Source organism: Pagrus pagrus (genome assembly GCF_965226575.1).
Source record: "Pagrus pagrus genome assembly, chromosome: 11".
Taxonomy (NCBI): Eukaryota; Metazoa; Chordata; class Actinopteri; order Spariformes; family Sparidae; genus Pagrus; species Pagrus pagrus.
The window spans coordinates 19,010,219-19,037,955 of record NC_140195.1 but is presented as its reverse complement, the minus strand read 5'-3'; the positions used below and the strand labels follow the sequence as shown (position 1 = coordinate 19,037,955).

At 44.0% G+C, this 27,737-nt stretch overlaps 1 protein-coding gene across 18 annotated transcripts in view; it reads right to left on the bottom strand.

The window, feature by feature from the left end:
• The window catches only part of casz1 (castor zinc finger 1), a 168,760-nt gene that overhangs the window by 38,928 nt on the left and 102,095 nt on the right, over positions 1-27,737 (bottom strand). For 4 of the 18 annotated variants that reach the window (XM_084366685.1, XM_084366693.1, XM_084366695.1 and 1 more), the window contains exon 1: positions 8,031-8,142. The exons of the other annotated variants lie outside the window; for them this stretch is intronic. In XM_084366685.1, the coding sequence (XP_084222811.1) occupies positions 8,031-8,109 (79 nt within the window). In that variant the 5' untranslated portion in view covers positions 8,110-8,142. Of the gene's footprint in view, positions 1-8,030; positions 8,143-27,737 lie in introns of those variants that run through there. 18 annotated transcript variants of the gene reach the window in all.

Below are 27,737 nucleotides of genomic sequence, written 5' to 3'. Positions count from 1 at the left end.
CTGTGTCCCTCCCTCATGGTTGCTGCGCTCGGCGCGGCAGCAAGGCGGTGTGGGTAGTACAGTGGAGAAGGGGCTCAGCGGTGCACCTCTCAAGGGCCCTTGAGCTAATATCTGTACAGATTAACTGCTTCAGTTGTATTTTGGTCACGGGGATCTCTCTTCGCCTTTGTGGCTTGTTGGGAGGGAGAAGGGGAGATGTGTGGGAGTGTGTGTATTGTGCTCAAATGTGTGTGTCAGTAACACACTTTCTTCTACTGCGAAGTGAACGGCCTGCTCGCCTAAGAGGTCAGGAGCCGCCAGACTGGTGTGTGTCACTCCATGTCATTATCTTTGGGGCCATATTTAATTTAGCAGAATCTGGAGCTGCTGAGTAAGTCATCCCCATCCTTTTACCATCACCTACCCCCTCTATCTCTCCACAGGACACGCACACACAAACACACACAGTGTCAATCCTCCAGGGTAAACTCAGCACACGCCGCTCCATTAGTTATCAATTAAGTCTGGAAATCTCCACCTGGCTGACACACACACACGAAGCCAACACACATACGTAGCACCCTTCTCAACAGGAAGTTGAGGAGAGCGTGCCTTATTTGACTACGAGTGTGGGTGAGAGAGTGTGTTTGTGTGTCCGTGCGGGTGGCACTTTTGTCCATGAGGTTAACCTTGATATGAGGCCCTGTCAGGCCAGATAATGTCAATCAATGACAAGCCCTCACAGATAACCCCTAATGTGAAGCCTAAAAAGCAAAGCTGTTTAGATCTTTAGACATGCCCCCTTTCACCAGCATATGAATTGCATTACAAGGAAATGAGCTGTGGCATTTCTTTAATAAGACTCTTAAGACATTTTGACAGCATATAAGGCACTCTGCCGTTAAAAAAAATTAAATAAAGCCCCCGCTGACAAAGCCTCCTCACACAAGGCAGCGCTCTGATGGGCAGATCCAAGTCCCTGTTAAGCGGAGGAGAGGAAAAGACATGAAGGGAGGGGGGAAAAAGGAAAAAGAAGGGTGGACCTTTCCCTTCTTTTTTCTCCGGCTCCCGGGGACTTCTTAATTGATTTCCAAGGTTACGTTTCAAATTTGTTTTTCAGATACGGGGGCCTTGTGAATGAGAGTGCGAGTCAATGTTTTTCAAGCAATTTCCCTAAATTCGGCCTAGTTTGGAATGTTTGCATCAGATCTCACTGACCTCCTTCCCACTCTTACCTCCTCCCTCTGTCGTTGCTCTTTTTCTCCTCTCTCTCTCTCCTTGAAAAGAAAGAAGGAGGTGACATTTACCCCAAAAAAAGCATGTATTTCCAGACAGGATGCCTGCGCTGACAACATCGATCCCTGGCTACCATTAAAACATTTGCTCTGCCTGACAGACTTTTCCTCTTTTGGACTTTATATGTGGTAGAATGAATCACAGGTGCCCGTTAAAATGTCATCCCGGGCAGGTTCTCTACCTGTCCAAAAATGACCCGTCGCTCGCTTAAAACTGGAGGCTTTTTCAAACACTTTCACACATTCAATGTTCAATGTGTTCTTCTAATGAAACACAATTAAATTTTGATCAAAACACTTTCTTTGTAGGGCTAAGAGAGGAAGTGATGAGAACGAGCCTTCCTGCTCCCGGGATTTGCATTTTTTACACCCTGTGGCTGTAACTCGGCTGCCAAAACTTTAGTTATACTTTTCTGATAAGCAGGATGAACACGACACTGGGGTTGAAATGATACATGATTTTTTTAAAGGTTGTGTGTGTCTGTGTGCAGAATACACTGGACACACATATGTTAAGTGGATGTACCCGATATAAAGTGTGTGTGTGTGCGTTGCTTGTAGACAGCAGAGCATTGTGGTGTGTGCTCTCCTTCTGCTCCGCTCTGTCTAGTGGCTGCAGGTCACGTCACTTGCGCTGAGACACACACTGTTAAATACGTGCACTGGCATTTCTACACTATCAGGAAAAACTGATCCACAGTGAGGACAAACACAGGAGTGTGTCAGTGACAGCACTAAAACAGTGTGCTTTACCAAAAAGTTCAATCTCAAGTGGAGGCGGAACTAGACGTGGCAGATTTCAGCTAAAACAGGAACATTCTTGTTTCTGGGAGTTCAGTAGATGGAGGAATGTGCTGTGACTGAATTTGAAGGTGCGATAAAACAACACTCACAATAAGGGAGAAAAAAAAAGAAAAAAAAAAAAAGAAAAATGACTGTGAAACGATGAAACAAGCAAAGCTGCTTTACAGGAAAAAAGAATGCTGTCTATTTTGGGTCTCAGTGTACAAAAGGAAGTGCTGCTAAGTTGACTCAAACAAATAAATTTGCTTTTGATAAAACCACAGCAACTACTTTTGCATTCTACACCAAACCCACTTTGTTTCCTGCATCTTTATCTTCATGACTTGCCACATTTGTGAGAAGCCGCTCACTAAATTGTCAAGCACAAACAACTGAAGGTTTTCAAACAGTGCAGCGTTGGCGGCTTAAAATGTAATTTTATTTGCAAAGTGACAGGTTAAAGTAAAGCCTCAGAAGTGAACATGTAGTGCTTGCCGCTGTATCCAGCTGCCCGTTTTACATTTCTCCAACATTAATATTCCTCTTATTATTATTTTAAAGTGAAAACGGATACTCTGTTGAAGTGCAAATCTGATGAATTACGGGAGCAGATTGCTGCTATTAATTATTAAAACCTATTTTATAAATATTCAGGTCTGTCATGCATCTAATAATGAACGCTTTAGAGGAGGTTACTTCCCGTGCGCATCCTAATGTGTCAGAAATATCACTTTTAATCACGCTCGTGTCAGCGAGTGCTGGGTTTGAACCTGCCGAAAAAATCTAGCAAATCAAGGAAACTCAGCTGGCCCACTACTGTGCTCATCACAGCTCTTCCGTTCCTGCTGTTTCGCATGATCCGGGTTCTTCTCCTGCCCCGTCTAAAAAGGTGGTGAACACCTCACAGCTCCCCGCTGCACTCTTACTGTGGTAATTTGAATGGAGAATAATGCATCGGCAGCACTCTACCCTTCTGGACACACCTAGTCCCAGCGCTACTGCTGCCATATGCTGTGTTGATACATATTCATAACACTTTCTTGTGTGTTGAGCGTTGGTGTGCAATGAGGCTTAAATGAGTGTCTCACAACTTCAAATAGGAAGAGGAAAAAAGAAAAGAAAAAGCCTGGCACAAAGAAAGTTGGACTGCTCTTCCCCTTTTTCCGCTTTCCTCTTTTCTTCCTCTCTCCTCTGAAGAAAGCAGACAAGTTTGGGTGCTGATAGGTGATCCCAGTGCTTCATGAGGGTGAGCGAGAGGCTGTGGAGTTTCAGGATTGTCTTCAAGAAGCTGCGCGAGGCGCCAACTGTCAACGTGGTTGGATAATCTGTGCTGTCAGGTGGGCCCGACGGTCTCACTGGTAGGGTGAGAGTCAATGGCACTCTACCACGACCTTCGTACACCTCGGCAGTATATACATATGCTGCACAGAGCATACACACAACCTGATAGAGACACACACACATTGTGAAGCACTCTAAGATTAACGCTGTCAGAGCTGCAATGATACCCCTTCATTATCTGCACACGGGGCCTCCTTCGTGCGCTTGCTTGCCTCACTGTCCTCTCCACTGCTTCTCTATGGAGGTAGTAATTACTAAAGCTAACATTTCTCGCTCTCTGCGCCTCCAACTTCCCTCCACTTCCCAATTATTTCATTCTCTTTTTGCAGTGCAGTTTCAAGTGCCTTGCCAGCCTTTTGCCAACTGGTGACACAGTTGAAGGTTTGCCAATGTTGATGGCAGCACCAGTGTGAGTCACTGTGCATGTGTGAGTGCTGTATTATGAGATTATTTGGTGCCCAGCTGATGTGCAATAAATGCACAGTGTGTTAGCCCCGATTCAGATCAGTCCTTTGGGTCAAACACTCTTTGTTGGAGAGATGCTTGATGTACCACTGCAGTATCTGTTGTACTATACATTGTTGGTTTAACAGGCTGGGATCAGAGAGATGCTCCCTCTGGCATGGCATTTTTCATTACCAACAATGCTCTTACTCTTTGGCTTTCTTCTTCCTCTCCCACTGGAACTATGGCTTTATCAAAGGTGATAGCTTGCTCAGGCGCATTTTCTCAAACGTCTTCTTCAGCCAGCCATTTCCCAAGCCGCTCTCGGGTAAACGTCACTCATAAAAACCAGGGAAGATTTGATGGTGAGATCAAAAAGAGAGGAAGGACAGCAAGGAGAGCTGGGAGATGGGGGGAAAAAGAGGAAAGATACCCTCCTCCCCCATCCGACACCAACGAGTGCTCAGGGTAATTCCTCCGAGCGGGGCCTGTGTTTTCAGACGCAAATACAACAAAACGCCGGGTGCTGCCACGAGACATCAAAATGGGCGATTTTGACTTCAGAGGGTCTTCAGATGCTTGAGGAGTTGAGAGAACAGAAGGTACCAGCAGGCTGTTAACAACCAATACGGGAACCACGCCAGAAAGACAGTCTCCTCCCAAAATGCCAATCGGCACCAGATCAGTAAAGGCTTCCACCATACTGTAATACCCCACCTGAGCACTTTCATCTGCTCAAAGTGAAATAGCTTTAAAGTTTATCAGCTGCTGTGTGTCTGTTATTTATGGTACTGTCGGAATAACACGCTAAAAGGTAAAAATTCCACAGGTAGGTGTCATAAAGGCCGAACGACAAAAACAAATGAAACAAAGACTTTCCTAAGAAGACTGAAGGCTTCAACAGGTGCCTTGAAAGCAGGAATTTTATGTAATTTGGCTTACAGAAAAATTTTCATCAGCGAATCAAAGACTTGCTTCGCTCTGTCGAGACCTGAGTTGTGTTGTGACACGCTGAGAGGGATGTCCGCATTTTCTCCAGTGTTGTTCTCGCTCATTCTTGGAGCATTAGGCTCACTCTAAATAGCCTCAAGGAGATTAGGCTGGCTCATATTCAAATGCACATTTCTTCTAAAACCCACTCCACGAGTGGGCCAAGGAGATCAGTGCAGGAGTTGGGTGAGACGGTAGTCAGAGAAGATTCTGTCATGTATAAATCAGCTGAGAGGAGGCAAAAGAGACAGAGAGGAAGAGTGGGAGAGAAAGGCTGAGGTAAAAGACAAACAAGTGTTGGCTCTGCTATATGAGTTTAGTTAGCTAGAGAGTTAGTGCATGAGTTATGGCTAGCGAAGGGCTGAGGGACGCTGTATTTATGAGGGGACTGAGTGAGTGTTAAATCCCTGGTAAGAAATAAAGTCGTCCCTGAACGAACAGGGGAAACATTTCACTCAGTCTAAGAGGTGCCTTGAAAAAAATTGAAAGCCATCCCTCTTCCAGGGGAAGCACTATTCCGTATTCCCCAAAATTGCTTTATTCCTTAAAAATGCTATAGATCAAATCCAAGTGGATTGACTCTCATATTTGAATAGAGAGGAGGATTCTCCGTGTGCATAATATCAAGGGAGTTCATGAGCCAAGGAAAGGGAACGAATCTGATTCTTCTAAAATTGCATGCGGATTTTCTGAGGGATCTTTGGCTAAAGGGGGGCTGCCAAAACACACAGTGCACTTGTTGCAGTGCAAAGGTTCATCCAAGAGAAGTTTTCCACTGTGGTTTACCCAGGAAAAAGTAATTTTTCAATTCAAATATTTTAATTTAGCTATCTTAATGAAAGTCAATATCAATCCTTCCATCTATCCATCTAAATGCACATATAACATATTTCCTATAAATTCATTTTTCCTTGCAAAAAAAAACTTGCAATGTTGAATGGAGTCAAGAAACAAGCCAGAAACAAAGGAGGGCACATGGCCAAAGGAAAAGGAAAAGCTTCACATTGCACTTTGTGCACATCCAACTCTAACTCAGACCTCTCTCCAAACCCTGCAGTGGTAATAACAATTATTACTTAAAAAGGATATATTTTTGCATTAACTTAAAAGGCTATATCTTTTTCTTCCCCTCCAGCCTGTGCGGCCTCACTTACCCTAAGTATCTTCATAAATCACCAGTTACTGTTAACATGTACTCCACAATTCAGTCATCAATCTCCTACCAGGTCAGAGTGAAAACAGAGGGGGAAATGTCTGCTTAGTAAAATGTCTCTCTCGTGAATGCTGCTACCACCACCCACTACTCACACACACACACACACACACACACGCACACAGACACAGAGCAGTAGCACAGACACACACCAGTTAAATAACAAACACACGCGCCCGGCACACAGCAACCAAAGCAGTCCTATGGGACACGGGAGCGGTTGCCAGATCACCACGGTAAAGCAAGCCAAATTCAATTCTGAATTCACCTTTCACTCGGGAAGCTGGTTCCATTTGTTATAAAAACAAATAAACAGCAAGCGTGAAGTTAAAGCCGGCCAACTTCTTCCTCCTTTTTTCTTTTCTTTTTTTCTTCCTCTAGGCCTCAACAAGAAATATCAGGCCCGGGCTGTAGCAGTAGACTGTCTGAGAGGCAGACACCCACAGGGCTGCATGTAAATCTGTGTTTATGTTCACAGACACAGTATTTATTTAACCAAAAGGAGAAAATCTAATTGTGCACGAGGAGGATTATTCCTCTCAGTACTGTGTCTCCACGAGGGAGAAAAGGACTCTTTAGCGTTGTTCAACAGACACTGTTTACATCAGCAGAGTGGAAAATCCCTGCGATGACAAACCTCTCCATCACAACATCTGTATCTAAACAGCCGAATCAATCTCGACCAACACCGCAAATTACCTCATGTCGCATCCGAAAACATCTGCACGTGACGTTATCGGGGGGGGTTTTAGGTGCTTTTTAACTATTTCTATTTTTAGTCTGCGGAACGGTGTATTTACATCATATTTCCCTTTAAAGTCAAATAAAGTGTATTTGTGTAGCCTATGATCGCTTTAACAGTCTTAAATGGCTTTCTAATAAATAAAAAGTATTTGTAATAAAGTTAAATAATGTGTAATTAGTGGTTGGATAAAGTAGTCAGATCCGTTGCTGGTAGAAGAAGAAGAAAGAAAACCCAAATTTGAGTAAAAGTTCTGCCTTCAATTAAAAAAATAATACTTAAAAAGTAGTGTTATTTGTAAAAAGATCAAAAGTCAAAGTACTCCTAACAAATGGGCCAAGTGAAGTATTATTATAAATACAATTATTACTGGATTATTATTAACATGGAAGTAAAATTTGTGCTGCAGCTTGTCAAGTTAGAGCTCATTTAAAATAACTTAACACACTATTAGGTAGTTTAATCTGTCACTATGCATCATATTTTATAAACTGATCATGTTTTTTATTTGTATTTGTAAAATATTAATCTGTTCATAACTGGTAACTATAAATGTCAAATAAATGTATTGTCGAAACTATAATATTTCCCTCATTTCCCCATTTTCCCGAAATGAGTGAAAGTAAAAGTATAAAGAAGCAAACAATATGAAGTAAAAGTACCTAAAAATTGTACAGTGTAGTATTTGATTAAAAGTACTTAGTTGCATTCCAGCACTGAATGTCATAAACTTAACTGAAACATATACAAAGTGGAACTGAGGAGTGCTATAAGGCACAGCACAAAAAGTCAACAACAGAACTTTTGAGGAAGCAGCACACCATTAAAACTAATTAAACACACCACTGACATCCACTGCACTATAAGTACAAATATGCATCTGTAATTAAAAACTACACATTTTTTCCAGAAAGCAAACATTACACCTGCTCTGTTTCCACTCTCTCTCTCTCTCTCACACACTCACACACACACACACACACACACACACACACACACACACAGTCCCTCTCTCTCACACACACACACTTTGACACCACCCACCTCATTACTACACATGCGTGCCTGGCTCATGCCAACTGCAACTAGTAGCAGACCCGTTCACCTCGAGGTAGCACTCAACTCCTGCGAGTGTGTGTGTGTGTGTGTGTGTGTGTGTGTGTGAGGGGGGGAGAGAGAGAGAGAGAGGGTGGGGGGTGGGGGTGGGGGGGGTGAGCGAGAGGAAGGTGTGTGTGAGTCTTACCTGGCAGCAGACCGCCCTCTGCGCTCTGTCTCACCTCTCCCTCCTGCCCTGGAAGAATTCTCTCCACAAAGCAAGGCATTTTCTCCTCAACTGCTCTCTGCCAAGGCTCTGCTCTCTCTCTCTCTCCCCCTCTCCCTCTGTCTCTCTCTCCCTCCTTTCCTCTCTCCCACTCTGTCCTCCTCTCTCGCTGTCTATCTCTCCTCCCTCCTTACCCTCCCCCTCTCTCCTTCTCTCTCCACTCCCCCCCCACCCCTCCTTCCTTCTCCGAGCACAGATGTCGAGGCTGTGCGAGTTTACCCACTTTACCAGTAGGGGTCCTTCATCGCCCTTCTCCACCCCACAGTCACATGGGGGAACAAAACACACACACACACATACACACACGCGCACACACACAGGCCCCAGGAAGAGAGAGCCACTTAACGGGCGCCCTCCTGTCACTGCTACAATGAGAGCCCTGTGCCGAGCAGCACGGCTGTATGAGCTGTTCGTGTGTGTGTGTGTGTGCGCGTGTCTGTGTGTGTGTGAGAGAGAGAGACAGGTGTGAAGTGGGTGGTGTGCACAGGGAGCTGGCCCTCGGCCCTTTCCAGCCCTGTTCAGCCCTGTTCGGCTAGGCTCGGTCCTGGCTCCTGGCCCCTGAAGTGTAGTACAGTAGTGGCTCACACACACACACACACACACACACACACACACACACACGCACACACACTCACGGGTATATGAACACACAGATTGACTTACAGTGGGTCCCTTAGAGCCAGCAGCCAGAGAGAGATTGTGGGCACGCACAAGCATACACACTTTCACTCATACACAACACAGACACACGGAACAACTGCTGCTGTTTGCTACTGCTGCTGGTGACAGTGATAACATGTGCTTTGTGCCCTATGTGTGCGTGTCAGTGTGCATGTGCATGTGCACACAAACACATGCATTCATACACAAACACACAGCGGATGCCTGCCAGCTCTCATATTTCAGGTCTCCGTTTTATCCCTTTACTTTTTTTTTTTTTTTTTTTCATTTATAAAAAAGAAAACAAACAGTTTTCATTGACACTGGCATGTTAGATTTGAAGGCTCTTAGCGAGTGTACAGTGGGGAATTTCTAGTTTCTCTCCTACTTGTGGGGCACTTTTCACATTGTAATATCAGAACTGGAGACTATTAGCTGTCCTACCAAAGAATGTCAGATCTCTGTTTACCTTTGAATGTGGGCTGATTCCCCTGAGTAAAAGAAAGGACAATCTAACTATCGGTCTCAATTAGCCTGTAATTATCTTCTGTGAACAACATCATTTTAACAACCGAATTAAAGGTGGGAAAAGGCTTTTGAAAAATCAAGTAAGAATAGGAATGAAACCATTGATGAAAAGTAGATAAAAGAGTGTGTGCAAACTGAGTTTTTACACCTTTACTGTGTATTAAGCAACAAACTAATTCCAGGAAAGAGGAAGGACTAAGATTAACAATATGTGGAACTTGATCTCATATTTTTATCAAATATTGCCCAACTTTTATGATGGTTTATATTGCAGGAAATCAGCGATCCTGATCAGGATCCTATGCTATTAAAATATCAAAACAGTAATTATCAAGCCAAGCTTTGTGCGTGGACTTGTTTTTCCATTTATTGCTCCCTGGAACAGGATAAGGGTATCTGCACTCAAGACGTGACATCCCGGACCTGCTGTTAGTATCATTTGAACAGAGGGTGGATCACCTTTATTTAAGTTAAACAAAGCCTTCTAATGACACAAAAATGGTAGTCACCACTTGACAGACAAGCGTCCAACGCCCAACCAGACTGGCTCTAAACCGTTGACTAAGAGTAATAAAGAAAATAGGATGTAAAAGAGCAGGACACGGATGTTGAATAAAGCCACCAGAAAGTGTACATACTAAAAGTCGTGATAAGCTAATGAGGGCAACAGAGGCTGTGCTTTTGGTTTTGACTCTTATCACTGTTTGCATCAGTAGCAAATCTCCCTTGACAGCAAGACTGAAATCAAATACAGGTTTTTAGGCAGATGAAGGAAAGTCATTTGTATTTACAGGAAATAAGAACGATGCACTCAATCATTATTCCCTTGCTGTGCTAACTAGAACGCAGCCCCTGTATTAGATGTTGGAGGAGCGGCACAAGGACAAGTAAAACATACCTTAAATAGACTACAAATGAAGTCACTTAACACCCACTCGCTTCCCTCGCCACCCCCTGCTCTGTCTGTCTTCAACAAAAAAAGCCTGTGTTTGACTATCTCCCTCTCAGGTTCATAGTTGTCTTTTGCTTTTTAAACAGGCACCTCGCCTGTCACAGTGCAGGAACGGGCGCATTCCCCTTAAATGGCTCCTTTTGACAACTGATCTGTAAATACAGCCGGATCTGCAACTTCCCCCTTTCTCTTCTCCCTTCATGTCTTTTTGCCCTCCCTCCCTCTGCCCAAACTCCTGCCAGACCCCCCCCCCCCCACCCCCCCACACACACAGAACATGAAGGTCTCACTATGACCCCCCCACCCCACCCCAATCTCACGGAGCCACGCACACACACGACCATACACACACATTTACCCCCACATCCCCCTCCCAACTTCCCCAACTCCATTCCCCCTGCCTCTATAAAAACACAAATATGCCATAACTCAGGCAGTGCTGCCACATAGCCTCCATCTTGCCCTGTACCGGGGAGGGGGGAGGCCTCTCAGGAAGGTCACCAACAAATGGTTTTCCGATTCACTGCCCCTGAAATAATTTTGTGTATTAAAACCTGAATCTGCACTTTCTGGCCTGAAAGCTTTTCTAATTATTCCGGTGTCCTTGGGACAGACACAGATCCTTCACACGCCGGGGGAAACAAGCTATAGAGCAACCACTACAGCCACAAACACCCCTCCACCTCCACTCCCACCCTCCCTCTATCCCTCCATCTCCCCACCTCCTCTCTCTCTCTCCTCTGCTCTGCTTTCCTCTCCTCTCCCCGCTTTACAGCCACCCCCCTCCCCAATCTGTTTTCAAAGCGTGTCTGTCCTTTATTAAATTGTTTTCTTTTCCACATTATCAGTTGCCATGGAGACCTCATCTCTCGGATTATTTGAATTTCATTATATCTATTGATTTGGGAGCATTTCATCTTTTTTATTGTTTTTCTGTCAATTTTCGAAACGAATAACCATCTAATTTGCGTCAGCGCTGATTACGTTCGTCCCTCAATAGAGGTCGGCAGCTGCGCCGGGGAAACAAATCAATGGAAAAACATCATAAAACTCGAAAGTACAATCAACCAGGATATGGGTGACATTCCGTGGTTGCTGAAACGAAGTCATCAAAAAATATATACTTTTTTTCCCTGCGCCTCTGCATGTGTGGGGGTGCAGTGAGGAGGACACATATGTGTCTGGGCAGATATATTACTATATTTCAGCAGATAATATACTATGGTAAATTTCCATACTGATAACAGCCCCTCCCTGCCTGACCAAAACAAAAAAAATGCTTACTGTATCTAAATAATTTATGCAATTTTAGCATTTATATATAAATTTTTTAATAAGCTGCTTGGAGCAAAGTGGCCATTAACAAAACACACAGCTGTCCAATGGGCTAAGCCCAGCAGATCAATTGCGCTTTTTTATGACATGATAAAATGCTTTTAAAGCAATTTACACAAATATGGAAAAAATGACTTCATGGGCTTCATTTATTCATAAGGATGTATTAGAAAAAAAAAGTCTTACAAAAGCCAGACAGGAGAGATCGTCCCGGTCCTAACTGGAACGGACTTGCTGCCCTCTCCACAAGGACATAAAGTTTCATTACTGATGCACGCAGTCAAAGGCAATTTAGCAAACACAGTGTGCAAAAGAAAACATCAGCATATTGCAAGTGTTCCTGTATTAGGCGGACCTTGCATGTTGTTTTCCAATTTTGATTCATTTTTGTGGGGGCAGGGTGTTGGGTGATGGATTTTTTTTTCCTCCCCCTGCCCAGTGTCACCCTGACCCAAAGCCAAGGGGAGGTAGCCTCAGTGACAGGGACGTGTGCTTTCTGGCCCCACGAAACCGAGCCAAACCATGTGCCAGACAATGGGGCCTTGCAGCAGGACTAATGTGTACACACACCTTCAGCTGTACAGTGAAATACAGTAAATGACACCCAGACTCATTCTGTGAGAAAACAGGCCCACAAATATTTTGGTGGATCCGACCATTTAGCATCTTAGTGCAGACGCACACACACACACACATTATGCACAGGGGTATGGGTGGGGGGGTGGGGGGGGGGCAGGCAGGGCCATTTGGAGGCTAATCTTGTTTCAAAGCATCCTCTCTTCATGTGCCGACAATGTGCCTCAGCCGCTCTACAAAACGCTGCTGCTGCTGCTGCTGCTGCTGCTGAAGGCCCCATGTTTGCAACACATGTCAACATTTGACAAAGCATTACTTTTCCCCCAACAATATTCTCCTGCTCAGGCCTCTGAAATGAGGGCGCTAACAAATTAGCTTTTTATGTTTATTTGTGTGTGGGTGTGTCAGAGAAGGGGGGGGAGGGAGATCTCATTTTCTAAGGCACCAGTTCTCAACCAGAAAAAGAGAGAAAGAAAGAGAGCGACAAGAGAGAAAAGAAAGAAAGGCAGAATGTTTTAGAGTCACGATTCTTCTCCTGATTGCCCTAGCTGTCTCAGTTGTGCAAAACATGACCCTCCCCTCCCTCAGCCACGACAGAAACACGGGCGACTGGATAAACACTATTTTATGCAGTGACTAGATGAATCGTCAGACAGTAATTACAGTCTTCCTCTCGCCCCAACAAAACTCTACTGTACAGGCTCTTTCTTTGACACCAAACTGCAGTAGCACGTACTATAAAACTGCAGGTGTGTGACATGTTTGTCAATGCCTCTCCCAACTAGATAAATATAAATATTAGACCCTGTGACAACAGCGAATTGCTCTCTGCCGCCTTCAGCGATGTGTTAATAATCTGTGGCTGAAAGAGGACTTGTTGTGTGGACGGACGATGTTATCATGTGCAGTCAAACGTTGCAGGGGCTGGCTTTGTAGAGAAAGTTTGGTGATTTTTTCTGCTACCCTTGCAGATTGTGCTTTCCTCTCCTCGATGTAACAAAAATAACACGGTTGCGTCCCAAACTAAACATTCCCACACAGTGGCTGGTAGTCGAAACGGTCTCTGACACCAACAAGCGCAACACCTACAACTCAGTCCCGACGCCTGTTTAAAGAGATACAAACTTGATGACAAAATTGCTCAGCAAATTGTGCATTTGTTGTTGACACATATTGCAATTTCATAAACGAAGATCACTTCATACTTCACATCAGTTGCGAGTTGAGAGCAGTGAAACACTCTCACACACTCTTTCTCTTTCTCTTACACTGATTCATCCGGTCAGGCCGTGCCCCAAATGTGGTGCAGTAAACCATGCTGTCAATGTCCGAGCTCTAAAAAGCACAATTACAGAGGACCTCGACTGAATAATTTAAAGAGCATAATTATTGACCTCTATCCGAATTCCTCTGAAAGGTACATTAAGATATAGAAAAGCGCTGGAGGTGGAAGTGGAACTGAGGGAGTGTGTCTCCCCAGGCCTCCCTAATGCACTCTCCTGCTGTACTCTAACTTCCTGTGGACCCCTAATGTGCCCGCTGCTCGCCGGCCTGATGAAGACTACGGTTAATGAGGCCCCTGTTTCTGAAATGAAGTATCTCTGAAACCATCAACATGCATTACTATCAAGCCGCCACCCCCCGCCAAACAAACCGCATGTATATACACAAACACACCGTCACTGTCCCACACACACACACACACACACGCACATACACACCAGTCTTCAATTCCCCCCCGCCGCCGCCCCACCTTTTAGTGCCACCACGGGTTCTGCTAGGCTGGACCAGTCTGGGGGAAGGGTGGAAGTAGGGAGGTGGGGGGGGTGTTTGAGGGTTAACTGTCCCTCAGGGGGCTATCAGTGAACTGGGCAGCCGTCACTGCTGGTGTCCCTGGTTCTCAATTGACAACCAGGCTCTGACAGATTAGCAGCTAGTCAAGAGGAATCCATGGCCCTGGACACAATTAAAATAATCACTTTTCTCAAATTTGGCTGTATGTATGTGACTGTGAGTGTGAGTGGATTTGAATCAAGCATCACAAGAGTGTGTACGTGTGTGTCCGTGTGTGTGTGTGTGTGTGTCCAATGGGGGGTCGTTTCATAGCTGGCAGCAGGCTTGGGGGAGGATACAGGGAGATGAGGCCTTTTTAATTAAAAGAAAATATTTGTGTTTGCATACTATCGTGGTTGGAACCTGGGACAATTCCGAGAATTCTAGTTGTTTAACGGCTCGCTCTTTAAAGTGATTTGAGGTATTTCAGATCCTCTTTGCATACATGCATATTTAAAATTTCAATTAGGCTATACATTTTTTTAAGAAGGATTCAGAAGTTTTTCCTCCTGAGTTAAATAACCACTTTTTTCATTTAAGAACAATTCAAAGAAGAAAACTCTTTTCGGATGGACTCATTTACCAACAGAAGGGTGCTGCTGTCTCAACTAGGAAGGATAGAGGGCACTGAAATAATTAGGCGACTTCTGCAACATCCTGAATGCCAAGGACAGGTGGATTAAAGTATTAAAACAATCGCATTTCAGTCTTGAAATAGTCCTGTGCACGACTCAGCACCATGCGCATCCGTTCAAGTTCAGCTGCCAGCTCCATAACGCCACAGGAGAGGGATAGAAAAAAAAGCCCAATCCCATTAGCTACGTACATGCATCTCAGCAGACCTGCTGGAAACGTGAGCAAATCTCTGAGATGATTATCCCCCAAAGCTCTCAGATGATAATACATAATCGAACAGTACAGAAGATTTCTCTGAAATCTCATAGCCAGCGAGCACTAATTTGTGTTTCCCCGTTTGTGTGCGTTAGAATCTGGTGCTTTCCAAATGAAACAGCAGAGACTGCTCCAATCAGTCGCCTCTGCACCCGAGGAGACATTTAACTGCTGTCCTCCAATTACAGACCCGAGCTCCCTACATTAGGGGAAGGAAATTATTTAAGACAAAGGTTGAGACACGAGTTCACATTTGATTCTATTTACAGTGCAAAATTAATAAGAAAGCAGAGTGCTTCGTACTGCCGGTTCGCTCAAATATTTGGGTGAGCGATCTTCAGTTTAATCAGGGGTGTTTAACACAACTCTGTGCTTCAATTAGAGACTATAAATGATAGAATAAAAGAACTTTGACGTTCTTCTGCAAAATCTGAAAAATTCAACTTGAGTGTGAACCGCAGTCACTTTTTACTGTGAAAGAAAAGGGTTAAGGGTACTTAAATAATTTTTAAAACTCCATTAGTGAGCTCATTACTATCATGGGGATTTTATCTTATCAGAGCCAGAACCACTTTCTTTAGAGATAGCAGATTTATTTCATCAGCATCAACTGTTCAGCTCTCCAAACTAAAGCGTCCACTTACACAGATGCCTGTGAGGACAACCAAAAAAAGATAAGTGAAATATATTTCTAAATCAGTCAAAAAAAGTTATGTTTGTATAAAATAAGTGATGATGTGTGATGTTTTTAATTCACATTTAAATGTAATTATAGCGAACGGGTTACACAACCAGTGAAAAGACCCTCTTTTCTTACAATTGACAATAATTAAGGTGAGCTGTTCAATGAAATCTAAGCCTCTTAGCCCACCTCCTGCCATCTGTGGCTCCAATATTAGAGCTCGGGGAGGTTCTCTCTTTCGCCTTCTGGAAGGAACAGAGGAGAAATACAGTAAGTGCCGTCTGTACTACGAGTCAGAGTACCACGGTCAACCTGCTTTCACAGCCGCGGCGTGGAGGTGGAATGAAGCGTCTGTGACAGAAAACAAACAGGAAGCCGAACGACGAGCAAGAGAGAGAGAGAGAGAGAGAGACAGAGAGAGAGAGAGAGAAACCTGTGCCCTTCAGTCTCCCCAGTAAAGACGCTCTTAACCAGGTCTGACAGCTGACAGCTCCTTGGCAATTGGGGTCAGTTAAAGGAAAAGTAGCTCAAGTTTTGTTGGAGCTTTGGCTTCAGAGATGTTCAGGAGCCACTGCCCACCGCAGCATCAAAGGGGATTATAGGGACAGGGCCATCTGTTGCCAGAATAAGCGTGAGCCCTTTTATGTCTCTGCCTGTATGGTTGTGTGTGTGTGAGTGTGTGTGTGTGTGTGTTTATCACTGTGTATGTGTTTATTAGAGAAGGACAGCGAGAGAGAAAGACACAGAATCCCTCATGTCTCTGTACTTTTAACTTAAAGGGCAGCGGAGGAGAGGGGCGCAGCCTACACTGGGGCGGACAACTGGTTTTAATCTGGGCTGGGGACACTAAAGGTTAGAACCAGGGCAAGCAGGGCATCCCCATCACATGGTGGAGTCCCTTAAAGGTTAAATACACCCGTTAAGTATGAGGTTATAACACTTTCAGTCCATACAATCGGTGGCAATGTTAGGATTCAAGGTTTGTATTTATGTTCAGCGCTGGTTTACTAAAAACAGGATCCTACTTTAATCATGAATAGTGTGTCTTTTGTCATCCAGGCAAAACACAGAACTTCTTTTTGTTGTGGGTTTATTGGAACACAGCGCCAACCTTGTTCCCCCTTCACCTTTCTAATTTGTTTTGGGTCCTGTTCCTGGCCTCAGCCTGGGAATGTTTTCTCCTCGATAGTCTGCTACCTTTTAGCTGAGCCGCCCAGTGCTTGACCTACTGCCGACACTTATTTTCAGCACTCTAATTGTCGTTTAATCACATATCAACCTGTCACTTAAAGACCCCCTTTTTTTCAAGGGGGAACATTTGCATATGTTGTAAAACTAATTCCTATCGAAAGCTCCAGTGGCTGTGAAAGCGGGCGCTCCGTCTCTCTTTTACTTTCACACCCGTGTAGACACAGTTAAGCACAAGAGAGACGGAGAGAGTAAGACACTCACACACATGAACACACGCACAGGAACGTCTACTGTATCTCACCTTAACAGACAAAAACACACATAGGCAGACGCAATACCTGATATTCTCGATTCAGGTGGTTTTATCACATTTGTTAACAGTGTGTGGTGACACGTAACGTGTTAGAATAGGGACAGCGACAGGAGTGATTCAGAGCGCATGTACTCGTGCGAGCCAAAGCGAAGGTGACAGTGGATGTATAGTGTTATAAAGGAATCAATTAGAGTTAATAATGTATCACTCTTCCAAATGTTACATTCATTTGTTCACACTTAGATAAAGCCACTGCAAAATAGGTTGTGCTGGGTTTGCCTGGCAGACTACACTACATTTACATTATCACCCTTATACATCGAGGAGCCATGTTCCGCTTGAGTGGTGGCGGCAGAGTAGAGGGGGGGAGTGAGAATCATGTTTTTCGGGCCCAAGGAATGCCAGTCCTCTGGAGATCTCCCCCTCTAATTACAGAGCAGGGGAAAGAAAGCTCTTTGTTCCACCTTTTATTACATTAATTGATAAAATGGAGCTCGGGTGGAGCCGTCTTATAAGGGGGGAGGAGGGCTGGGGGTGAATTGAGGGGGATCCTTTGGGCAAATGAAGGTGGGTGAGAGGCTTTTGGAGCTAAGGTCCTATTTTCAGAGGACTCTTAATCCCGTTAGGGGCCCCGATGGTGGCGCAGCCCCGGCGCTCTGCTTTCCCACAGGCCCCGGCGGCTGCAGAGTTGAGGAGGGGAGTGGTGGCGGCAGGGGCAGATGATGGTGTGATGGGTGAGAGTCCCGGCAGCGTTGTCTGGGCCCAGGCCTTAATTAACTGTCTCTTCAGGGGGTACTGAGGGCCACACTGAGACCCTATGTCACAAACGCCAGCAAGCAATGAGAAGCTTTAAGAGGAAGTGGCATCTCACCCACTGTGGAACGGCAGGAAACCCTGTGGATCTTTAATATGGACCCCATACTGCTCCAAGCCATATAGATGTCGCAGGACATTAGCAGGGCAATTTTATGACTAGTTATTAGCTTAGCACAAATTGCACAGGTGGTTGATATTTTTAACAACTTCACAGCCATTAAATTGTCAGCTTATGATGAAAGTTTGTTTTATTCTGAAATCAGCACTGACTTTAAATAAGACTAAGATGTTGCTATTTTTCTAAACTAAAAGGACAATAAGTTCCATTTCTATTTGTGCAGGATTGGCCAATCTTATTTGTCAGTGGTTAAGTAGCTGTAACAGGCTTTGTCATGGCTGTAATCTGCTTCTGCTCGTTTAGGCTACCTGCAGACAACAGAGGCTGAGAAGTGCTGCTACAGCGGCCAAACGGAGTCTGAATATGTTACAGAGGCAATTAAACATGTTGGTGTGTGTGCACGCACACAACAGTGTCAGAGGTGCTAAGCCGGGCCAAACACGCCTCATTGAAATGTCCATCTTAAAGCCACCCAAGTTCCTCATCTCCCCCGCCCTCCGACAACCAAGATGCTTCAAGACTGTCAAGAGCATTTTCCACAAAGCTGAGGAGAGGGCAAGGGGAAAAAAAGGACCTGCCACTGTCACATGCATGCCTGCGCGTGCACACACACTTGCGAGGCTGTCAGGTAAATTAGATCTGAAAGCTGACAATTTCTGACCATATTTCCTTGATTATTTCGAACAAATGCACACCAGCCGCTCTAAGGAGATTAAAGTGACATAAAAGTCCCGAGTGGGAGGAGGGAGGGCAGAGAATCCAGGTCACCCCCATTTGTCCCCCTGCCTGACAGCAGCTATATCGCTATCCAATCCAATAAAAGTCCCCCCCTCCTTTTGCTTTAATTAATTTTACAGCTAGCTTGCTTAATTACTTTCAATCAAAATCCTCTTGCCATCACAAAATTAGAAATGGTTCAACTCCATTAGTCTAAATTCTTCATTTACATACACAAAGACTGTCAGCTCTTGCTAAGCAAACGGCCTCCTGCTTGATGAGATTGTTTTTTTTCACACACTCTATCACTCTCTCGCTTACACACACGCGTGCGACTGTGGTGTTAATTTTTTTGAAAGGAGAAAAGTAGCATAAAATTATTTGATCCCTTTACTTAAGACATTTTCTCCCTAATCAGGGTTCAGGTAAGCTGTGGTGCACATCATCCTGGGTAATGGAGAGTTGAGTGTGCGTCTACGACTGTCGAAATTGATTACATCCACAACTCTGTGTCAAAGGAAAACCGCTCGACCCTAAACAATGCAGCACATGATATACGCTGCATATAGGGGATAAACAGAATTACTAAGGCACTGGCCAAGATCATGTAAATTAAGCTAACTAGTTCTTCCTCAGGATTAGCTTTTATTTCAAAAGTAATAGAGGAGCTGGAGATTATCCAGTGACACGTACAGTAGCGCTCCATAAATCTGGCTACTTTGTGGCGGCTGTCACCAGTCCGACTGTGGAAACCAGCGACGTACTAACGCTGGTCGGCCGCTGTGAGCAAACCAACGGGATTTTTCAGAGGGGTGAGGGCCCATGCCCTGCCGCCTGATCACTTCAACTTGGCACACAGACATCCTCTCCATCACACACACTGCCTGAGGCCTACACATCATCAAGAATTAAGGACATGCAGATAGGGTTTGTGCATTGACCAAAGTGAAAACCCAGGCACACAAGCACACCACTGCATGTGCGTGCACACACATACACTTCACACACACTACTAGTGCCATAATTAGGTCCCGAGATGAGGGCATTAAACTAGTATAATGCACTCACTGCTGCAGTACACTACCGCAAAATATATCGACACTAAACCTACACGCTCATCAGTGACACCCTCCTATCGCTTCTTTTATTTCCTTATTCACATGCATGCTCCCGAGCAGGCCCTGCGCTAAACCACACAACACAACAGCCTTTGATCTGCTGTGTTCAGATCATCTTACAGCCGCTGCCCTTTCATAAAGGTGGAGTTGTGGGGAGAAAAAAGAACACCTTGAAAAGAAAAAAGAGGCGAGGGAGGTTTGTAGCATTTCTCAACATTGTGACACAGTCTGGAAACGCTTACAAAATAATCCCCAACAAGTAACCAAGGTGCAGGAAAAAAAAGAAAAAAAATCCCTTATGGGCTGCCGGACTGACTACAATGCAGGTCTGACCTGGCCCCTTTACTCTGCATCTGCAATCACCGGTTTCCTTTGCCCTCTTTAACCAGTCCCCATTAACACTGTTAATTATCCAAATCCATCATTCTTGGGGTAAATGAAGACTGCCTCTTTAATTCAATTTAATAGGATCATTTTCCAACTCACGTTCACTTTAGCCCCAGCTGCCCGCCCACTTGTCCCCCACTGTGTCTCCCCCCTACTGTATCTTGACTCCCTTGGCTGTATCTTCTATGGTCTGGCTCTCTCCCATTGGTGGAAGGGGAGGGTGATGAGGGCTAAGGCTTGATGGCAGCGATGGGCTGACACACTGTTGATCTCTCATGTCTTGTCTTGGCTCGGCTGGTGGCAAGCAGCAGTTCTGGGTTCCCAGTCTGCTGTGCACACTGCCTGCCTGCCGCACACACACACACACACACACACACACACACACACACACGGACTCACAGTACCAGCCATGCTCACCGGGGCTTAGCTAATCCTGTCACATCAGGCCACGTTGGCTGAGTTGAGGCCTTTAGCAGCAACCCCCGCCCCCCCACCTCCATGCACCTCCACACTTTGCCACCACTCCTTCACTGACTCCTCTCACTCACTTTCTCTCTGTCTCTTACTCCTTTGTTCATTTCACAAGGTCATGGGTGGCCGACTACAGCACGCGAGTGGTGAGACGGGACAGCTGACGAATCCCTGTGTGTTCCAGTCGTGCCCGTAGACCTCATCTTATGGCTAACAAGTAAATACTGCGTTATGGAAAACATACGAAATAAATACATAAAGAATTGCACATTTACTGCAACTTTATAGCATGTTTTTGTAAAGTTGCATTTAAGTCTCCAAAGTGATTGTATATTTTTCTCTGTTTTCTCTATTTTAAAGAAAAACCTTTAAGAGGTCATTTTAATTATTACTGTTACTGTAAGAGGCTGGAATGCATCCACCGCTATGAAGGCACGACACCAAAATATGTTTATAAAATACACAGGTGTCATTTTGTTTTTTCTCGCCTGTAGCGTGTCATAGTGGTATCAGTATCAAAACACATTTTCCATGCAACATACTCTGGGTGTGGGAACTGGACACTCGTGCCCTTTAATCTGACTTTCAATCTATAAAAGTACAGCTATATCAAGACTGACTTAGGCCCTGTTTTATATGCCTTCTGAGATTTTCCTTACACAGAACTTTCCATGCTGAAGCCGTTGAGATTTTTCCATAAGTTCAACTACAATTACAAATCACAGAAAAATTAAATACAGGAAATAAAAACTTTATTCTGAATGATTAAATACTTTTAATAAAAACAGCCATGAGTGCACAGTACTGCGTCACAATCCAGTCATTTAAATTCTCTTAAGAATGTGCTAAATATTGGCTTTCCTTATCCCATTATTCAGTGTGAGGGTTAATTTGCCCCCATTTCCACAGTGCCCCCCCTCCCATCCCCCACGACTAAACTCACTCAAACCCACACATGCACACGCACACAGCGCTCCCTTTAAATTTTTCCCAGACTTTCATTGTTTAGCCATTTGAGACAGACTCTGGGAGAGTTTCAAATGATTTTAGCCATGATTTAATTTGGTTGGTTAAAGGGTGATGTCAGCACAAAGGGAGACGAGCCTCTAAATCCACTACATTCACCCAAAATGCCCAGATGAGATAATCATTGGTGACGTCTACGAAAACACTTATTATATTTGCCCATCGCCTGGCTGAAGCTGTTAAAACTCATCAGCGTTATTCCCATTTTTTTTTCTCTGGGAAAGAGAAAAAAAGAATTAGCTCAACTTATAGTCAACTGTCACCCCTTTTAAAGAGACAGTGCTACATTGTTGAGGCTGTGAGTTTATAAATGGAAAAAGACAGGGCAGAGGGCTATCGGGTGTCTATTCAATACTCATTTTGTTTGCACCCAATACTAATTAAATAAAACACGCACAACTTTATAATTGGTTTTACAGAGATCAACAGTTTCAAAGAAGTTGGAAAAGTAGTGCCAACTGTGGTTATACATATAATACATTCTTTATTAGTAAGTAGTAATCACAGGCTATTCTTACATGCTAGAAACTGTGAATGAGCACTGCTTGTCCCTTTGCTTGTCCACACTATCTAAAAGGGCTTGGGGCTGACAAGGCAGCAAAGGAGATAAGAAATGGATCAACGTGAGCCTTTCTCATAGCTTAATTTATTTTAAATCCAAGCCCTATTTACACACTGCACACCGGCAGGCCTTGTCAGCTCCAACTAGCATTGAGATATTTAAAACCATTAATGCTGTACAGCGGCAGCCTGAGCGTGTATGACACAAGCTGTCGCTGTGTGAAACAAAGCCAGATCTCTAACTGCCACAGCTTCCACTTTTGAACACAGCACGGCTACAAAAACGGTAGCCGTGCAGACATTACAATAACACAACTGCCAGACCTTTCAAATTTAAGAAAAGGGTAAAAAATTAAATAAAATACAATGGCGATAAATAAAGAAAAAGAGTGCTGTATTTCTCATGCAGTGAATGCACAGGCCAGATGCAGTGTATCTTTAGTACAGGGGCTAGCCCCATAGAGGCAGGGGTCAGGATATGAAACACACAGGCTATCCGCCTCCCGACAGGATATCCTCGTGGATCAGCAGCAGTAGCCATGTTGACCCGCCCCGTTATTAAAGAGGCTAATCTGTTCAACATGTCAATGTTAGCACTTTTAGCTGCGATTAATAAAAGAAGACCCCAAGAGTGCTGCGTGTGCTTTTTCAGTGCCCCAGGTTGTTTTCATTTGGTTTGTATTTTTAGTGGTTTTCGCTGTTTGGTAATTCAACAGACCTCTTTTCCCCTATTAGCATAAACAGTGTAAATTATTAACTTTGTTAAAAGAATTATAATCAGCCCTGAATCCTAAGCTCTGTAGAAGCTTTGTGTGTTTTTTCCCTTTCTGCCACTGGCAAAGAGGCACTATGGCATTGCAGATATCATTAAAGCAAATGTAACTTTATATTTTATAGATACGGAACAATGTGCATGTGATGCCTGACTTTGTGGCCATTTATGTGATGCTTAAAATGTATGGCCCAGTGGCTTTCACAGGCTGGTAGTAATAGAACTGCTCTCTAACAGACTTGCTTTCTAAGTGCCTGGTGCTGTGTCTTAATTTGTAATCTAGTCAAACCAATTGTCCGCTAGCTAAAAAGGTCACCGAGACAATAGACTACACAGCCTCCCGCAATGTAGAGAAAGCCCAGGGTGTCTTTTGTAGCTTTTTAACCAAAGATGTAATTAAGACACCTTCATCTTCAGGGGTGAGAAGGGCACCAACAAGAGTCTGCTGGAAACACAAGAGGAACTTCACATTACTGGAAACAGAAGAGAGACGCACACTAAGGCAGAGCATTTGGTTAGAGGTGAAAAGCACCTGTCTCCGCAGCAAAATGTCACAGCTGAGGACATTTTCTAAGTTTACCTGCTCGTGCAGTCATTGTGTGATTTTATACATTGTGACCAACGACTGCGGCGAAGAAAGCTTGTTGGGAAAAACTGAGTGATGCAAAGCAACACAGGAGAGGCAGAGGGGGGGACTTAAAGGACGTGATTTATCTGGGCTTGATTGCGTGTTAATCGAGGTTACGTGTATTAAGTGGAATCTAATTGGAACAGACACTGGCAGTCTGACAGATCGACATGATGCAGATGGATTGAGGGGGGGGGAGAAAGGGGGAGTGAGGGAGACAGGGAAAGAAAGAGGGGATGGTAGAGAGAAGGGTAGTGCAGTCGAGGAGAAGCAGAACAGAGGCAAGTGAAACGCTTCTTTCTGCTACTGTACGTGGCCAAATAGAAAGAGTTTTGTGACGCCAAACTTTAAAATAAACCAACAGAGCTTTTTAAGCAGTTGAATAATGAAAAAGAGAAGTCTGTGGTTCAGCTCGTCTCACGTGCGCCTCATGATTGGCGGCTGATGAGACATGTAACCCTTCTAGAGGAGGACACACACGGGCGAGATTGTGAGTGACAGGGCACAGCACTGGAGTTCGCCCTCCCCCTCCAGTTGCCACAAACAGTCATTTCTTCTTTATTGGAAATGAGAGGAAAAAAAAACACCCCTCTAAAAACACATGAGGTAAAGAGGCCGAGTGACAGCTGCTGGAACATTCTCACCTCGATGAGGGGACGAGCAAGTGTTCGACTGGTCCTTCTGACTCTCTACTCCTCCTGACAGGCGACAACTGTTTCGAAGGCCCTGTCCTCTCCCCAAATCTGAGGCATTTAGCTAGTGGGCTGAATGACCCTTTCAAATGTTACAGACCGTAAAAGATGACCACCTGTTAAGGCCAGGCAACTGCTAACTCATAACTAATACACCACGGACTCTATGGACAAATAGGGAGCTCAAGAAAACGGTTTCAAAGCAGAAATTAAGATTTGACGTTGAAGATATGGTGTCGCATGGACATAATTTCTGTTGTAGCTTTGGCTCTGAATTGGTCAGTGTTGCTATAATTGGTAACGGGGGGGATACAAAGTGTGAGTGACATGAATGGCCTCAAAGCAGTGAATAGCCCAGGAGCAAAAATGACTGTCACAGTGCCATTATCTAAATCTAGGTTAAAAATACAGTGGTTCCCAACGAAAGGGTCACTTCTACTGATGGCCGGCCAAAATGAAGGGTGGCAACAGCAAACAAATGTTCAAAAGGTACTTAAAAATGAGTGACAAAATAAGTACAAAGAGCAGCAGAGAGAAGCAAAGAAAGAAGTAAAAAAGAAAGGGATAAAAACTATGGGCATAATTTAGATGTGGTTTGCAGGATACTACAGCACTTGAAACTTCACCCATCAACATAAAATGCCCAAATTGTTCCCGACATAATCCCGTCATAGCGCAGAGACAGAGGAGTTGCTTCGGTCATCCGTTGATTTGATCCATTATGACTGTTACACTAATGGCATTAATAAGGGCAAAATTGCTATTTTGAAACGCAGAATTTTTCATCCTCTTCATTTGGCCAACCTTATCGCCTTTCTCCTCTTCCTACACCACTGTGTGTGTGTGCATGTGTGTGTGTGTGTGTGTGTGTGTGGTTGTATTTGAGTGTGTCTGTGCCCCCACCATGTAATGGTTATAAGGTCATCTCTATTTTCCAGGCTTGGTGTACAATGTCGTCGGATTGCAACATTTTGCACGGTTTAAAAACAACAACATGAGCTTTGAAATTTGACTCCCTGCTATTTTCGATAGATTGACTACTATGTTGTAGTCACCAGCTGGCCCTGATAAAAAGTCCCAACCTCATTTAGCACTGCTTCAGAACATTTTAAACCTTTTGTATATTCATTCAGCTTTGAAACTGAAAATTGTTTTTTTTAAAAGATGTTACTTAAAATCCAGGTAATAAATATGTGTGTCCTTATCCTGTTTAATTTACTCTGAACTCACACTACACTGACACTGAATGTGTCTGCAAGTTTCCTGTATGTTTGTGTGAGTATACGTGTGTGTATGTTGAGCCCTCATCAGCCTCTAACATTGAGAGGAATGACACTGTGTGATCAAGGACATGAATTGCTCATTGATTTTTAGGGGCCAGCTTAACTATCCATTCCAATTGATTTTTAGCTTTGCTGGGTGTGCGAGTTATGGCAGTTTTAATGTATCATCTGTATGTGTACTCATCACCCACTGCATCAGGATTTACAATAGTCTGTGGAAAATGCATACACAACACTGTGTGCAAAAGTGAGACAGGGACTTTCCTTTTCTGCTCTTTTTCTATTATATAATCCATGAAGTGGAAAAAACAGGTGAAAAGAAATCACCTTTTTTATACCTTACCCATTATCTGCCTCTGAACCTGGTAAATGATCTATTGGCAATAACATTGTCTTTTATCTTGATACAGTCATGGAAAATAAAACCAAAGCGTGTGAATGACCTGTAACTCCCTTTAATGCTAACCAGTGTTGTTTAGAGCATGCATTTCAACGTGCAGTATCATGTAGCCACGCTAACCAGAAAAGAGTAGAAATTTCAAGAGGGCTCAGGCCCCCGTGCAGCACAAACAGACATACCACGGCTTTGCCACAAACATTCACCATGGGGGAAAAAGCAGATACGTTTGAGACTCTTTCAAGACTTAGTTTCAGATCAAACAGTTATCTTTTCACATTTAGGAGAATGTCGCCATCATAACTCATGTTACCCATCAATTAACAATTCATACAAACTATTAATAATCAATGGTTTGATGATGTAAGAGACAAAGTCAGAGCAATGTGATCCAAAAGGCGGTCTAAAGTCATCTGTCAGGTAGAAAGTCATTAAAATAGGGGCTCGTTTTCCTGCGCCAAGCTTAGGTTTCACTGAGGCAGGGATACATTTCTATTCTTCAGCAAAAGACTGCGCTCTCATATGATATCATCTCTTTCAGAACATTACTCTCAATGGCTTGTCTTTTTTGTCTTTTGTGTTTTTCTCCAATTTAAATGGCCCCTTTTTTTCAAAATGGTTTGGGTGAAGCGGTCCTCTATGTGAGGTAACTGCCTTTTGTTCAGTGAAAAGGACTGCATAAAGCACACTTTACTCTATCCTTTAAAAAAACAAGTCTGCTTAATTAATGTTTTACAAGTGCTGCTGTATTCTTAGTAAAAAAAAAAGCCTCTATCAAAGCCGGCAGGTTCAGATTACGTACGCTAATTGAAATTCTGAATTTCTAAGCCAACTTCTTTTTTTTCCCTGCTCCCGCTCTTTCTCCCTGCGCACACAATAAAGCCTAGTGTTTTGTAGTCCACAAATGACATCAAATCATCTAAGTAATATGGGCTTTTCTTTTTTTCCTGTATTCTCATGTTCTGCTAGTGGGTTCATGAGACAGCTTAATAAAGCAGTAAATGCTTGGGGAAGCCTGAGAGCCTATTGTGTGTGTGTGTGTGTGTGTGTGTGTGTGTGTGTGTGTGTGTGTGTGTGTGTGTGTGTGTGTGTGTGTGCGCGCGCGCACGTGTGTGCACGTATGTGCTCGTGTTTTACCTCCACCAGGGACCTCAAAGCAGAAGGCAAAGCCTGGTTCCATACTTGAGCAGATTTTCCCAAAGAATAAAGCAGGAATAAAGGCAATGAACAAAGGAGAATGACTAATACCTAAACCAAAGCCAAAACTAAGACACTTATCTCATGGGTTGACATTGATAGAGTCCATATTAATGCAGTCTGAGCTAAATGAATACAGCATAATTTACAGGTTGTACATGCGTTAGGAGCTGGAGGAAGGCAGGCTGTGTGAACAGCTGCAGGTGTGGAAGCAACGAGGCCGAGTTTGGACAACCATCACAGACACCACACTGCACAATAGAGGAAACACAGGTTTCTACGCTCTGGTGGCAATGATCTGAGACGTAGTGGGAGATTGGATCAACTAGGATATGGAAAGAAATCGTTTTTAGCTCGGCTTCTAGTCTGCGCATACTCGCTTGTTTGTTTTCTAGGGGAAGGTTTCAACCTTTCCTACCGTCATTGTTTATCTGGCAAGGTAGCTGTAGCGGGCAATTACATAAATTACAGAGTTTAAAAAAATG